This window comes from Solea senegalensis, linkage group LG19 (assembly GCF_019176455.1).
Source record: "Solea senegalensis isolate Sse05_10M linkage group LG19, IFAPA_SoseM_1, whole genome shotgun sequence".
Classification (NCBI taxonomy): domain Eukaryota; kingdom Metazoa; phylum Chordata; class Actinopteri; order Pleuronectiformes; family Soleidae; genus Solea; species Solea senegalensis.
In genome coordinates, this window is record NC_058038.1 from 14,981,525 (window position 1) to 14,995,646 (window position 14,122).

The window sequence follows — 14,122 nt, forward strand, 5'->3', positions numbered from 1 at the left end:
TCTGTTCACTTGAATGATAGTGAATATTATATGAACAGAGATCCTCTTATTTCAAATTTCACATATGATGCATGGGGACTAAGTACAGTTCAAATACATAATCAAACTCATACTGTAATCCTTGATCTTTCATGTTTCATTTCAAATTAACTCCAAAACAGTGTATCATTATTATTCTAATAGAACCGATTTGAACAGACTAGAATAAAATGTGCATTTAGATAAATTGAGACATACAGTATATAGTGCAATAATGCATCAGCTGCATGATTCATTATTAAATCTAGTATATTCTGCAGAAAATGCTAACTGTTCTAATAATCAGGTTATATCTCATAGTGTATTCTCAACATACTTATCTTTACTTAAGTCAAGAATGTGGATACTTATTTTATCATATTGTTAACAATGACACAAATGGACTACACTACACATGAAAAATCAAGTTATGAATGGTCTGGATCTGCAAATTCAAGCAGAATTCATAAACGCTATAATCACTATATCTGAAAACAGGACAGAAAAATCTGGTAGCCTGCCACTGACAGTTAAACTGCAAAATGTAGCCATACTTTCAGTTTTATTTTCATTCATTAGTTGTTGTTTTTTAACCAAACCAATTGAAACTCATTTAGTCTAGCTTTATGAGTTAGAGTAACACTTTTTATTAAAACCTTTAAAAGTGCTTCATTTGTCTGTTCAGGTTTTATAATAAACAGACATTTTTACACTTAGGCAGAGAATAACAGAGTTGACTCAAGTCTGACTTAAGTCACAAATGTGAGACTTGCTCGACTAGTGTTGACACTAATGACTTCCCACTCGATTTACACTTGAGTAAAATGACTCGAAATGTCTTGACTCATGGAATATTTACATTTTCTCAAATATTGAGACAATTTCTTTTTGTAACCCTGCTTTTGCGACCTTGCGTATAAACCTGGCAACCGAGCGACACCAACACCACTGTAAAATTTCATTCGACACTTTAAACCCCACAAAGGAAGGTAAGACAGGAAGTCAGTTGGTTGCTATTTTTAATCTAACACTAAATAGCATGTGCCTGTTTTTTAGAATAATATTTAAAATGAATTTCCATGGTTTAGGGTCAGTATTTTTTTAATCCTTACGTACATTGTATGAGAATTATTATGAAACAACACAGCACCATCTGAGGAAAAGTGCCTGTGTCTTGCTACTTCTGCGTCTTGACCAAACAACAACAACAGAAAACCAAAAGTTGTCTGTTGCATTTTTAAGTTTTAAACCTACAGCCTGCCAGTGACAGTTAAACTGCAAAATGTAGCCATACTTTCAGTTTTATTTTCATTTATTAGTTGTTGTTGTTTTTTAACCAAACCAATTGAAACTCATTTAGTCTAGCTTTATGAGTTAGAGTAATACTTTTTATTAAAACCTTTAAAAGTGCTTCATTTGTCTGTTCAGGTTTTATAATAAACAGACATTTTTACACTTAGGATTGTGTACACAAGAGTAATGCACATGAAGAAACGACTAAATTAAGGTTACTACTGTAAAATAACAATGCATTCAGTCCCAGTTATGTGTACGTTTTAGAGAAAGGGCCGGTTCATTCAAAAACAAATAACAATGGTCATAATAATCCGCATGTGTAACGCTGGTGTGTCTCAGAAGTCTTTCATTCCAGGACAAGTCTGCTCATGTCTGCTGCTCAAGAAGTGAAAACCTGACACCACAGGACTGAGGAAGACTCACTGAATGTTCCATGTGGCGTCACAGAACTTCAACACAAGACAGAGAACGTGGACAAGCTGTGTGGTCAGAGTATATACAGTTTATATCTGTATGTATATATATGTATATCAAAATGATGGGTTTACTCTCAGGTGTGAGGGAACTGCACGTGTCTGGCTGGATATTGGTCATCTGGCGCCTTTCGGCTGCAAGCATCGCAGGTGAGATTGTTTGTTTAGTGCATAAAATGAAACTATATATGTATATATATATATATATATATATATATATATATATATATATATATATATATATATATATATATATATATACATATATATACATATATATGCATATATATGTATATATATATATACACATATATACATATATATACATATGTATATATATATATATATATATACATACATATATGAGACTGATCTTTCCAAAACCATTTTCATGATTCAGGAAAAAAAACGAATCCTACAAAATACTACTATTTGTAAACTATAACATTAATTGAACCCTCTTTCGTTTATCTGCTGTCATACATACAGTATACTTATAAGATATAAGATTAGAGATTATAGTATATACATATATATACTATATAGTATATAGTCTTGAGTTTATGTAAAGTTCTCCAGTACTGGTTGCTGTGTCCCTTTCAGGCCACAAGAGTGCAGGACACACTTACATGACACTGTACATGAGAGCCAAGTGAAAGTAAAAAGAAAAGCCCAGCACACTTTATTATGTGTCTTTATTATCTGTCTTAAATATGAATAATAAATAATAAATAATATGTAAAAAAAAGGGAAAAAAAATAAGAATTAGAAACATTATGCACAGGCTTAATGGAGGAATTGAATTACATTTTAAGTAATTTTATTACATTTTTTACATTTCACGTGAGATATACTTTATACTTTATCACTTGAGATGCTAACATTAGGATTAGTGATAAAATAATGCATTACAAACAAGAACACAATGAGAAAACATTCATTCATTTTTGGGCCAGAACTATGTGGGGGGGAACCTATTTAGCATTCTGTGTCTATCCAACTTTGAATTTTTCCCAAAATATAAAAAATAATATGTTGATGCTCCTAGAAAAATACTATATATTAATAGTAGAACTGTCTTAGTTACGTGTGTCAAGGCAGTAATCTCTCTCCCTCCCTCCCTCTCTCTGATCATTTAGGCAGTCAGGATGTAAAGCTGCAGGTCACTCCCCAGGTGGTGTCAAAGTGTGGAGAAAATGTGACCCTGACGTGCACTGCCAGCTCATCACGCCAGTTGGATATTAAATTATTTTCCTGGAACTTCAAAATTAAACCTGTGTGTCAGTATGGAGAGAACCGATCTGACGCTGAGGTTGTGTGTGAAAGCACGGCAGACGCTTCCCATCACAATCTCACTCTGACTCTCATGAACGTGATGCCGGTCAACGCGGGGAAATACCTCTGCAAGCTGCAGTCTAAAGTGGGAGCAAAATATAACTCAACTGTTGTTGCAATGCAAGGTGAGTTAGTTTAACACGACACACTTTTGACTCAAAGTTGTTATTATGATATTAAAGGTGTTTGCACGGTGTTATGATTATAGAAAGATGACACAACATCTGTTCCCCATAGTCCTTGCTTTCACTTTGTGGTTGGCCACCATGACAGGGGTTCTGTGGAAAAACACGGCAGAGAATAACAGAGTTAACTCAAGTCTGACTTAAGTCACAAATGTGAGACTTGCTCGACTAGCGTTGACACTAATGACTTCCCACTCGATTTACACTTGAGTAAAATGACTCGAAATGTCTTGACTCATGGAATATTTACATTTTCTCAAATATTGAGACAATTTCTTTTTGTAACCCTGCTTTTGCGACCTTGCGTATAAACCTGGCAACCGAGCGACACCAACACCACTGTAAAATTTCATTCGACACTTTAAACCCCACAAAGGAAGGTAAGACAGGAAGTCAGTTGGTTGCTATTTTTAATCTAACACTAAATAGCATGTGCCTGTTTTTTAGAATAATATTTAAAATGAATTTCCATGGTTTAGGGTCAGTATTTTTTTAATCCTTACGTACATTGTATGAGAATTATTATGAAACAACACAGCACCATCTGAGGAAAAGTGCCTGTGTCTTGCTACTTCTGCGTCTTGACCAAACAACAACAACAGAAAACCAAAAGTTGTCTGTTGGATTTTTAAGTTTTAAACCTACATAACTGATGACAGCCAGAGGTTTAAGGCATTCTAGGTTTGTATGTGTTCTATTCATGTCCCATTCCCAAGAACACCCTGAGAGAATCTCGTCAAAGTCGGTATAAACCTTCATTTGGAATTAAAGAAGGAAATATTAGATTTTGGTGGGCAAACATTGAAGGTAAACGCCCCTCTGATCTCACAAATAAAATTGCCTTGGGAATATAATACATCATCACATGAGCAGACTATACAGGTTTTTGCTGAAGATTCTACATGCAGTTGCTAAAAAATAAAATAAAATCTATTATAAATAGGTCCTTGCACTACAGTGTGAGTGCTCGGCCCCAAATACTGTTTTTTTTTTTAGCTTTATTTAGCCAGGAAGGTCCCATTGAGATACAAGATCTCTTCTTCCAGGGAGTCCTTGTCAAGATTTAGTAGTAGTAGTAGTTTATTTCAAACATGCAAACGATATACAGTATAATATATAAATACAACAAAAAATAAGAATACAAAAGCGGATAATGAAAGACACCTGAGGAAAGAAAACAAACACAATGATTTCATGTACATATCCTAATTTAATCCCACCTCTTCTCCATAAATTATTAGCATCTATTATTTACCTCCCTCTACCTCTTACATTACTGTTCTTGTTTCTATCATTTATTTTAAAAAAGTAAGAAAAAAATAAGAAACATAAGGGAAAAAAAGACATGCATTATTAAATGCTTGTCTCCTGACTAAGGGTACTGCTAACATCAAATTTCTTCCCAGTCAATGAACACATTCTTGGAAAACATTGAGTCGACTGTAACAGCATTGGTCATGACACTGCTGGGCTTCAATTCTAAATGTTCTGCATATTGTTTGTCACCGTCGTCTTTTTAAAACCGATTCTTTTCACAGGTTGCCTCGAAAAAAACGCAATTAACAGCATTAATGAGTCTCACGTCGGGTGCTGGTTCACTGGAGTTTATCCCAGCAGCACCATCCACTGGTTCTGCGGAGACGTGAACTTAACAGACTCTACCAGCACGAAGGAGGAAGAGGACCAACATGGCCGCTTCAGTGTTTCGAGTAACATAAATGTGCAGAAAGGAAACGCCAGCCTGTCATATAAGTGCTCACTGTGGATGCCCTCTAAGGGGAAGTATGTCTCCAGCAGACTGTTAAATATTCCGAGGAAGATACAGTCATCGGGAAGCACCGTCAGACTGCAGTGGATCTGTGGTGTGGTTTGGATAATATACTTTTTAGTTGGAAAAGCAGAAGTATGAACAGATGATTTCTTGCATTCGGGCTCTTAAGTCCATTTGTTTAGTGGTTAAAATGAACTCTCATCCTTGAACGGATGCTAACACTCGTGGCACAGATCCTTAAAACAAAAAAAGTTCCCAATTCAATGGCAGCACAGCGTTCACGGTTTCTTAGCAATGCAGTCAAACAGGGTGTAGACGTGATTTAGGAGGTCGTGCTATTCTGACCTGTAGTGACTTGAGAACGCTAAGAGGACAGAGTACATTGGCTGATTCAAATTCTCTATAAAAGTAAAGAGACAACTGGTCGCGACTGATGCACGGCATAAATGTACAGACAAACAATATTAAATGTTCACATGAAATAAAAGAATGCACTGGCAAAATGTGCTTAATGTAAAACATGCATTTCCATTGCTTTGTTCATTTATGAAAAAAGAAATGTACAGAAATATTGTGTAGTGCAGTTTTTTTTAAATGCCTTTTTATGTTCTAATTGTAATAAAAGTGATGTTTCCTAGTACTTTGCACATTCTTCCTCACACCTTTGCACAGACTACATGTCTGTGTGTCTTGTTGCCTCAGACAAGTTGAGATATGCAAACATCGTGTTGCTTCAGTTCATTGACACGCTTAAAAAAACGGGTGGAATAAAAAGCTGATTCCCGGTTTTCACGTCACTATTTCAAGATAATCTTTTCGTCCGTTGGTGCACGTTTCAAATTACACTCGGATGGTAACAACAAAGTTTTCTGTGCATTTGTTGTCATTATAATTCCTTCCCGTGTGGAACTTCCTGTCTGTCACCTGCACTAGTCCAGTCGTGCACACTGAGGCAGAAAGGTAAATAACTCTGCAATCACAACTATGAGTCACAGGAGGACTTTAAGTAAACACAGCCAGAAAGGTGGAACGTGTGTAGGTATTGTGTTGCACGAACAGGTTCTCACAAGTGGTTTTCAGTGTGTGAATATTCGTCTTTCACGTGGTTTTCAGTGTGTGAATATCCGTCTTTCTCGTCGTTTTCAGTGTGTGAATATCCAGGTCTTTCGCGTGGTTTTCGGTGTGTGAATATCCGTCTTTCTTGTGGTTTTCGGTGTGTGAATATCCGTCGTGTTTTCGGTGTGTGGTCTTTCGTGGTTTTCAGTGTGTGAATATCCGTCTTTCGTGGTTTTCAGTGTGTGAATATCCGTCTTTCTCTTGGTTTTCAGTGTGTGAATATCCGCTTTCGTGGTTTCAGTGTGTGAATATCTCTTGGTTTTCGCACCGCGTGGTTTTCGGTGTGTGAATATCTGTCTTTCGTTTTCGTGAATATCCGTCTTTCCGTGGTTTTCCGGTGTGTGAATATCCTGTCTTTCTCTTGGTTTCAGTGTGTGAATATCCGTCTTTCTCGCGTTTTTCAGTGTGTGAATATCCGTCTTTCTGCTTTCGGTGTGTGAATATCCGTCTTTCCGGGTTTTCAGTGTGTGAATATCTGTCTTTCTCTTGGTTTTCAGTGTGTGAATATCGTCTTTCTCGTGGTTTTCAGTGTGTGAATATCCGTTTCTCTTGGTTTTCAGTGTGTGAATATCCGTTTTTCTCGTGGTTTTCAGTGTGTGAATATCCGTCTTTCGCTTGGTTTTCAGTGTGTGAATATCCGTCAGAACAAAGGGGGGTGGACTTCATTGTCTCCATGGACAAAATTAGACTCTAGGAAAAGCAAACAGACAGTCTTTCATCGATACTGTAAGTGGCTTGTATTTATTTAACTGTGATGTTTGTTTTTTGTTTTTTTTTTCAAGACTAACATTTCGTCCAGATTTAACCGTTATTGGTAAAATGTATTTAACATGACATAATGTCATATGCAACATAATTTACAACACTATAATTGTTTTTTTAGTCATTCTAAATGTATGCAGTTTTGGTTTAGTCCATATACTGAGTGAACACAGATTCTTATTGATGTTGAGCTTTTCTTTATGCAAGATAACATTCACCTAACCCACACAATGGTTTGCATTCGTCTTGACCATGACCCATTTATTTATTTACCCCTTACAGATACAGGTCTTACAGCACATGGCTGACTGTACACTGCACAATAAATTTGGTTTATAATTTGGTAACTTATTAAAATAGTGTGATGCATTTTCTCCATCAACCTATTTCTGTTTGTTCGTATTGACTCAGATGCTGGAGATGTGGAATTGCAGCTCATCACTTCCGTGTAAATCCTCAGGCTTTTAGTGTGGCGCAACCTTAGTGTCTGCAAAAGCCACACAATAGATCTGATGTTGGCTATTCAGATAAAACATTGTTGCCATGGCGAACTGTAGCTGCCAAAGTCTTGTGTTGGCTTTTATCTTATGTGTTGCTCTTCTTCTTTGGAATGAATGAGTCCCTCTGATGGACTAGCAATTGCGCTTGGCTTGGAAAGGTACTGAGATTTAAAATCTCTTCAAAAGGTCAAAGTCAAATATTGTGTGTATGAATTATCTGAGGACCAGTTGCATACAGTATGCCTTTATGTTGATGTTGTTTCTGGAAAAAAATAAAAGCATGGTACCATTTAATTTCCATTGCCCTGGGTATGCATTAATCAGAGAGGCAGTGATACATATTAATGAGTGTTTGTTTGTTCCAGCATGTTGATTATTGTGTTTTATTTAATTGTCATCTAATCTGACTCACTGCAAGAGCAACAGTGAAAGCAAGTTGTACCAGTTTTAAAAAAACCTGTTGACCCCCACACACACAAAGTTCTCGCAGCTTGTCTTCTTAGGAGGCTGCACTGACTTCCATTTATTTGGCCATCCTGAACAAACCTTTACCAAAGCCAAGTAATGCCTAACCCTAAGCTTAACTGAACCACATTTTAAATCTTAGCCTAAAATTCTCGGAAGTAGATTCTCAGAAATGAGGTCCTGCCTCTTCAGAACCAGGTTTTGGTTCCCTTGAGGACTAATGGTTCTGACAAGTTAGTTTATATACCAAAAAAGAGGTAACAAATATCAGTACATACACACACACACACTTTATATATAGCTATCTAAATTAAAACACTACACAGTACAGGCTGCACTGGGAAGCACATACCCCAGCAGCAAGAGACAGCATCTGATGGCATGAAATGGTCATGAGACTGGATGACCTAGATTAAGCCCTGAGTTCATATCTCCGCCTTCAGCCTTATTTCCATGTGAACTGTTAATTCCAGGAATAACCCACTTATCTGCATCCTTTCATGTAACAGACACCCATAAGAGCGATGTTCCCCCGCTGTGCAAATGAGATGTAAACTAAAGCTTCTGTGTGTGTGGGTAGTGTGCATTTTAAAGCAACACTATGTAACCTGCTGGGTGTGCTGGCACTGTAACAAACACAGCACAATTAAGGCAGGTGTTTGATGACTGCTTGAAATGTTCAAAAATTCAGCATTCATTTAATTCACAATAATTTAATTGCTGGACTTGATTCTGATCATTTGAGTCTATTTTGAGACACTTTTGAATGAAATACTTCTTACAGTCCTTATGCAAGGACAGAGGTTCAGCTGCTGACCGGGACTACATTTTATCGTAGAGATTTGTACATTATCTGTATTTCTTTATTATATCACTCTACTTCTTCTTGTATTTTATTCTTTTTAGAATCACATTTTTCAATTTATTTAACCACTTCCTTCACCTTTCAACTCCTCAAACTGTTACATTTTCATACACTCGTTTAAACATTTTAAACATTAGTGATTGCAATTGTTTTCCTTTGTATTAAATTCTTATAATTCTGCCTCCGTGTCGTTTGTGAACGTGCTGCTTTTATAATGATTGCGTATACAGCCTTTGTGTATAAAACAAGTAAAACATGAAGAAATGAAAGGAGCTCAGTTCTCCCTGTGACCAGTCACTGAACCAGCAAATGATCATTGTACTTCATGCTGCTGCTGCTGCTGCTGCTGCTGCAAAAAAAGTTTTAAACTTAGTGAATTCAGTTCACTTCCATGTGTCAGGAATGAAAATCCGACATGGTATAATTATTATGCATTGTCACAGTGGTGTTGATCTATTCAACTCAACAGCTTTTCACTTCAGCCGCTTCTGAAAATAATATTTGCTACTTGTGAGTCATTGTGACATTGTAGACATGGACGTGGGTGTAACCTGTAATCAGTAAATGTTTTTAATTGAGAGAGAGAAAAAATCTGCGTTCTTCCACTGGAACTCCATCAAAGAAATCCAACATCAAAACTGAGCAGTTGTATAACCATCCAATTATTTTATGCAACCGATCAGTCTCCTCTTCTCCTCCCTGATACACCATCATTCTTCCATCTGTGGACACTGAGCACTGTCACCACATATATTATGTACATGTGCAACTATATTAACTGTACACAGATCTGCAGAGGTGTGGGAAAACGTGCCAGCGGGGGCAGAAGCCATAATTAAGACAATTTCTAAACTGCACTTTTGAACTTCAAACAACAAAAGACATTCGTATCCGTGTCTTCACTTCTTGTCCCCAGAGACTCATAAGATTGTCATCAAGCTCCAAAGATTCAATTGGTTTTCTTTACCTCTGCAACACAAATGATTAAATAAAAACCTTATATAAAGTCTATGGTGAAGAAGCGATGATGGAGATGAAATAAAAGGATAATCTGTCACTGTTTCCTCTTAGACATGCAGCTGATTGGCCGAAAACAACAACAAAAGCACTTGAATGTGGTATCATCACCACACCCCAACTTGGAATTGGTTCACAGCGATCAAACAACCCAAATTCAAATACAAAGACTCCCCGATACTGTGATTTGAAGCATGGAGTGGCTTCTTTGTGATTTTAACCTGTATATTTTGTAAAAAATAAATAAAATCACTCATTTCTTTTATAAAGGAATCGATTTTTCTGTGTTTACTCGACTTGTTGCTGGTTTTCTTGTGCCTGGTCACAATTGTCAGACAAACAGATATGAAAGAGAAGTCATAATAGATGAATTTTTTGATCAAAAGAAGGGAAATTTAAAACATTTGCTGAGATACAGTAAAAAAAAAGTGGTACCAACAATGGGTGGAATAGTGGTACAGAAGGTTGCATAATGGGAGAGCAACACATAAAACCAAGCTTCAATATTAAATATTTCCAAAAATAAAAGGAAAAGGACTTGCTTCACTCAAATAAATACATGCTTGGTCCAGCTCAGATGGTCACATTACTATCCATTATCTCACTGCATTAAACATTCAACAACAACAAAGCCTCAGGTCATGTGCCTCAGAACCCGAACACAGAAACAGATCAGAACGGCGTCACAAGAGTTTTCACACTAGCATTATTGAGCATGTGTGTGATTTTCTCGTGGAGACCAAAACCTGGTCCCGAGGAACCAGAACCTCATTTCAGGGGAACTGGTTATGGTATTAAGTTAGGGATGGACTAGTAACGGTTAAGGATAATGCTTCGTTATGTGAGTGTCAATGCAGTGTCTTAAGAGTGGGAAAATGTCATGGCTGGTTTGACACAATCACCTTTGTGTACAAACAGTGGAGACACGTGCACTATCATGGTGTTATACGGAAAGATCACATTTAAAATAAATGATACAATATACCACCATTTCAGTAAAATGACTCCGCCCACGTTAAGTAGGTACTATTTTTGCAGTGGAAAACAAATTGCACAACACTCAGTGGTAAAAACACCATGAGACTAACGCAGAATTACTTAAAAATTACGTTTGCATTCCGTCTAGATTTCTAAACATCGTGTGTATAAAGCATTGTGTCTGAGCTGATGACCCTTGTACAGTGCTGCACATGCAAATGCAGTTCATAATTTAATGAGCTGATGTTAATCAATACCATTGTTCCCCACTGGTATTGGAAACAAAGACAGTATGAAGCAGGTGACCTGTTTACCAGCCAACGTACTGTATATGAAGAATTATGGGAGAGAAAAAAAAAAATGTGCGACTATCGGCCATTTCAGTCAAACCGACGCAGATTTCATCAAGATTGTGGATTGCCTGTGGTTATCTACAGAACTCAATGAACTTAATGAATGCATTCGCCTTGAAGAGGGTCTTAAGAGGCTCGGCGCAAACCTGTGGCCTTCAAAACAAAGCATGTGGGGGGGGGGGGTTTGTTTATCCTGCAACGGTCAGAAAATGCTGGGAGGTGTTTGGCAAATGCAAATGCAGTAACCCTTCCACTTCCAAGGTTGCCGCATACTGTAAGTCAGCAGGGTGATAGCCGTGAGTCATTTCGTGTAGTCACCTCTTTCTCAATATTCAAGTATTCCCAATATTCTAAAGTTATCGCTTTGAACCACCATGTTCACGGTCAGCATTACGTCTTTCATGTGGCTACAAGGGGAAAGTAAAGAGACCCAGTTTGTTTAGACCTTGGTAAGCAGATTTAGAAAATGAAAAATAAATGAATAAATAAATTAAAAAATAAATCATGCAATCCATTCCCGACTTGCCCATTTAGGCAGTTTAGTGTCTCTCCTACTAGAAGGATAGTGAGACTGACTTTTTGGACATTTGAGGCAGGGAGCAATAATTACAAAAGGAGAAAGCAAGGAGGAGACGAGGCACTACCGGACTAGACAGCCAGATTATCTGGCAGAATAATGGTGGTGTGCTGACCAGGCTTTTATATGGAGGTTGATGAGGAATAGAAATCAGGTGTGAGACAGCCACGCCCCCTACCACACAACACTCTGCATGAGTAAACAGGAAGAAAGAAAAAAAACAAAATAACAGGCCCCAAAGGAAACACAGTTCTCACAACAGTACACTCACAGACACATGACCATGAACTCCTTGTCATAGAGACACACACGGATGTCTTTATGTCACCAGCAGAGTTGCTGAGGTCATTCAAAAGAACACAGGTTTCAGTACTTTCCTCTATGTCCATTATTTACAGTACATAGAGTCTATAGTTCAACCTCACTTTAGAAGTAGTCTTTTCCTTCTTACTGTCAAACACTTCTGTTTGACTGCGCAAAGATTACACAACTAAGAATTTTCATTGTTAAAAATCTGTTGGTGTCATGAGCTTGTAAAAGTGATTTGAACCTGCAGTTGTAACGTTTGTACTTTCCTACAAATTGTGCTTAGCATTCTTCTGGAGTCAGAGACTGTATGTCCTTAAGTTAAATTTAAGGACATCGGAGGCAGGAAATTGTGCATAGCCGTATTTCAACATAAGAGCTGTGACTGGATTCGTCCAAAAATCTCCAACCGCTGCTTAGCTGTCATGGTTCATCTCTACGTGTTATCTTTGTGATCCCTCCTTCTACTGTGTTTTTATGCAAATTCTGTATTATTTACATTGTGCAACATATGTACATAAGGCGTGGTAAAATGAGGGATTATGAAAACCATGCAAGGCTAGATGTTGATTGTCTGTGACTAGCTAGTCAAATAATCATATCTAATATGAACCAATTTTACCACATTTTTCATTTTATTTTGCATTGATATTATTTGTGGTGAAAGTCATTTGTGTGGAGGAAAAGGCAAAGAAATAAAACAACACAATCCACACACCGGTGAGGTGAATAAGAAATCCTCTAGACCAGAACTTCTCATGTCACAGACAACAAATGTCTAAAAATGGAAAATTAGCTTTGAACTGAATACAAATATAAGTATATATGAGCAGCAACATGTTAAATAATCATGTGACAAGAAATGTTTGCTCCAGTGGTTCAAATTGTCACTCTGTCATAATAAAACCTCAGTTTTGAGATCCTGCACGCCATAATGTCTATAATACAGCCAATCACATGAAGAGCCTCCTCGATATGTAGCACATTTCACCAAGGAAACTAAAAGACTCCCTGATTCCACAGCTCGAAACCAGCAAAGCAGCTTACAGTAATGAGCACACGGCGTCTGCGATGCTTTCTGAGAATGTGGGGGAGCTCATTTTAATCTTTAATCTTTATTTTTGCCTCACAGTTTCACTGTTTCACTGTGGCTGAAATGATCATGAGCATTTTTTAAAGAAAGAAATAAGGCAATACGAGCTAAGTATGAATGTATGGGGTTACAATAAATGATATACTCGTAGTGATCTTAAAACCTGCATGAGTCAGATAAAGATAGATTTGTCTCGGCCTTAAAATCCTTACTGTTTTTATGTAATTGCTGGCATTTTAACTAAAGGATGTTGATTTTTAAAACTGTTAATTCCATGAAAAGATAATAAATACTTTATTAAGTCATTCTAAACGTGCTGTTGTATGAGACATTTTCATTTATATGTCTTATGTGCCTCCAAACATTAATGAGCAACAATGAGCCTATGGTTGCCACGACGATAGCTAAATAATCTTCAGCTTTGGTGTAAATGTAAGCGACTTCTAAATAGTTTTCAGATCCTTTGAGGACTTACCTTAACTCACACTTGAAGAAAAGAAGAACAAAATTTTTTACTCGTTTTCACAACCTGGCAACACAAGGATTCTCTTATTATCCACTCGGAGCTCATGTACAAAGCTTTAGTAACTGATAGACTTAAACGCATTAGTTGCAGCTTGTTTATAAGGTTGATGTTTTTTTAAAAAATTAGTGTCCAAATTGTACCAGCTGATGTATTAATGACCTGACATTTAACTTCAAAACCACTGAGGAAAACACCTTCAATATTATAACTAGTGATTGCAAATATAAACATCTGATATGTATATTATATTTATACATATACATATTTGATGACCTCCTGAGTGCAGTTAGTGCCATTTCACTCAGACCTAAAATAAATGCCTGGTGCTTACATGCCTCTTCCCCGCTGCCTCCTCCTCCTCCTCCTCCTCCTCCTCCCGCAGCATCATAGGTTTCATAACAACGCAAAGCCTTTGTACAGTTGAACGTTTCCAGTTTCATCACTGAATGTGTTGGATACGTGCAGAAGCAACGGAAGCGTCCAGCG

The 14,122-nt window shown here is 37.2% G+C and overlaps 1 protein-coding gene across 1 annotated transcript; it reads left to right on the plus strand.

Annotated features, from left to right (window-relative positions):
- The first annotated feature begins 1,707 nt into the window (after positions 1–1,707).
- On the plus strand, positions 1,708–5,715 carry LOC122785537. The gene is made up of 3 exons (XM_044051377.1): positions 1,708–1,937; positions 2,927–3,247; positions 4,846–5,715. The coding sequence occupies exons 1-3, from the start codon at positions 1,748–1,750 to the stop codon at positions 5,214–5,216; spliced, it is 882 nt and encodes a 293-aa protein (XP_043907312.1). The 5' UTR covers positions 1,708–1,747; the 3' UTR covers positions 5,217–5,715.
- Positions 5,716–14,122: the final 8,407 nt, after the last annotated feature.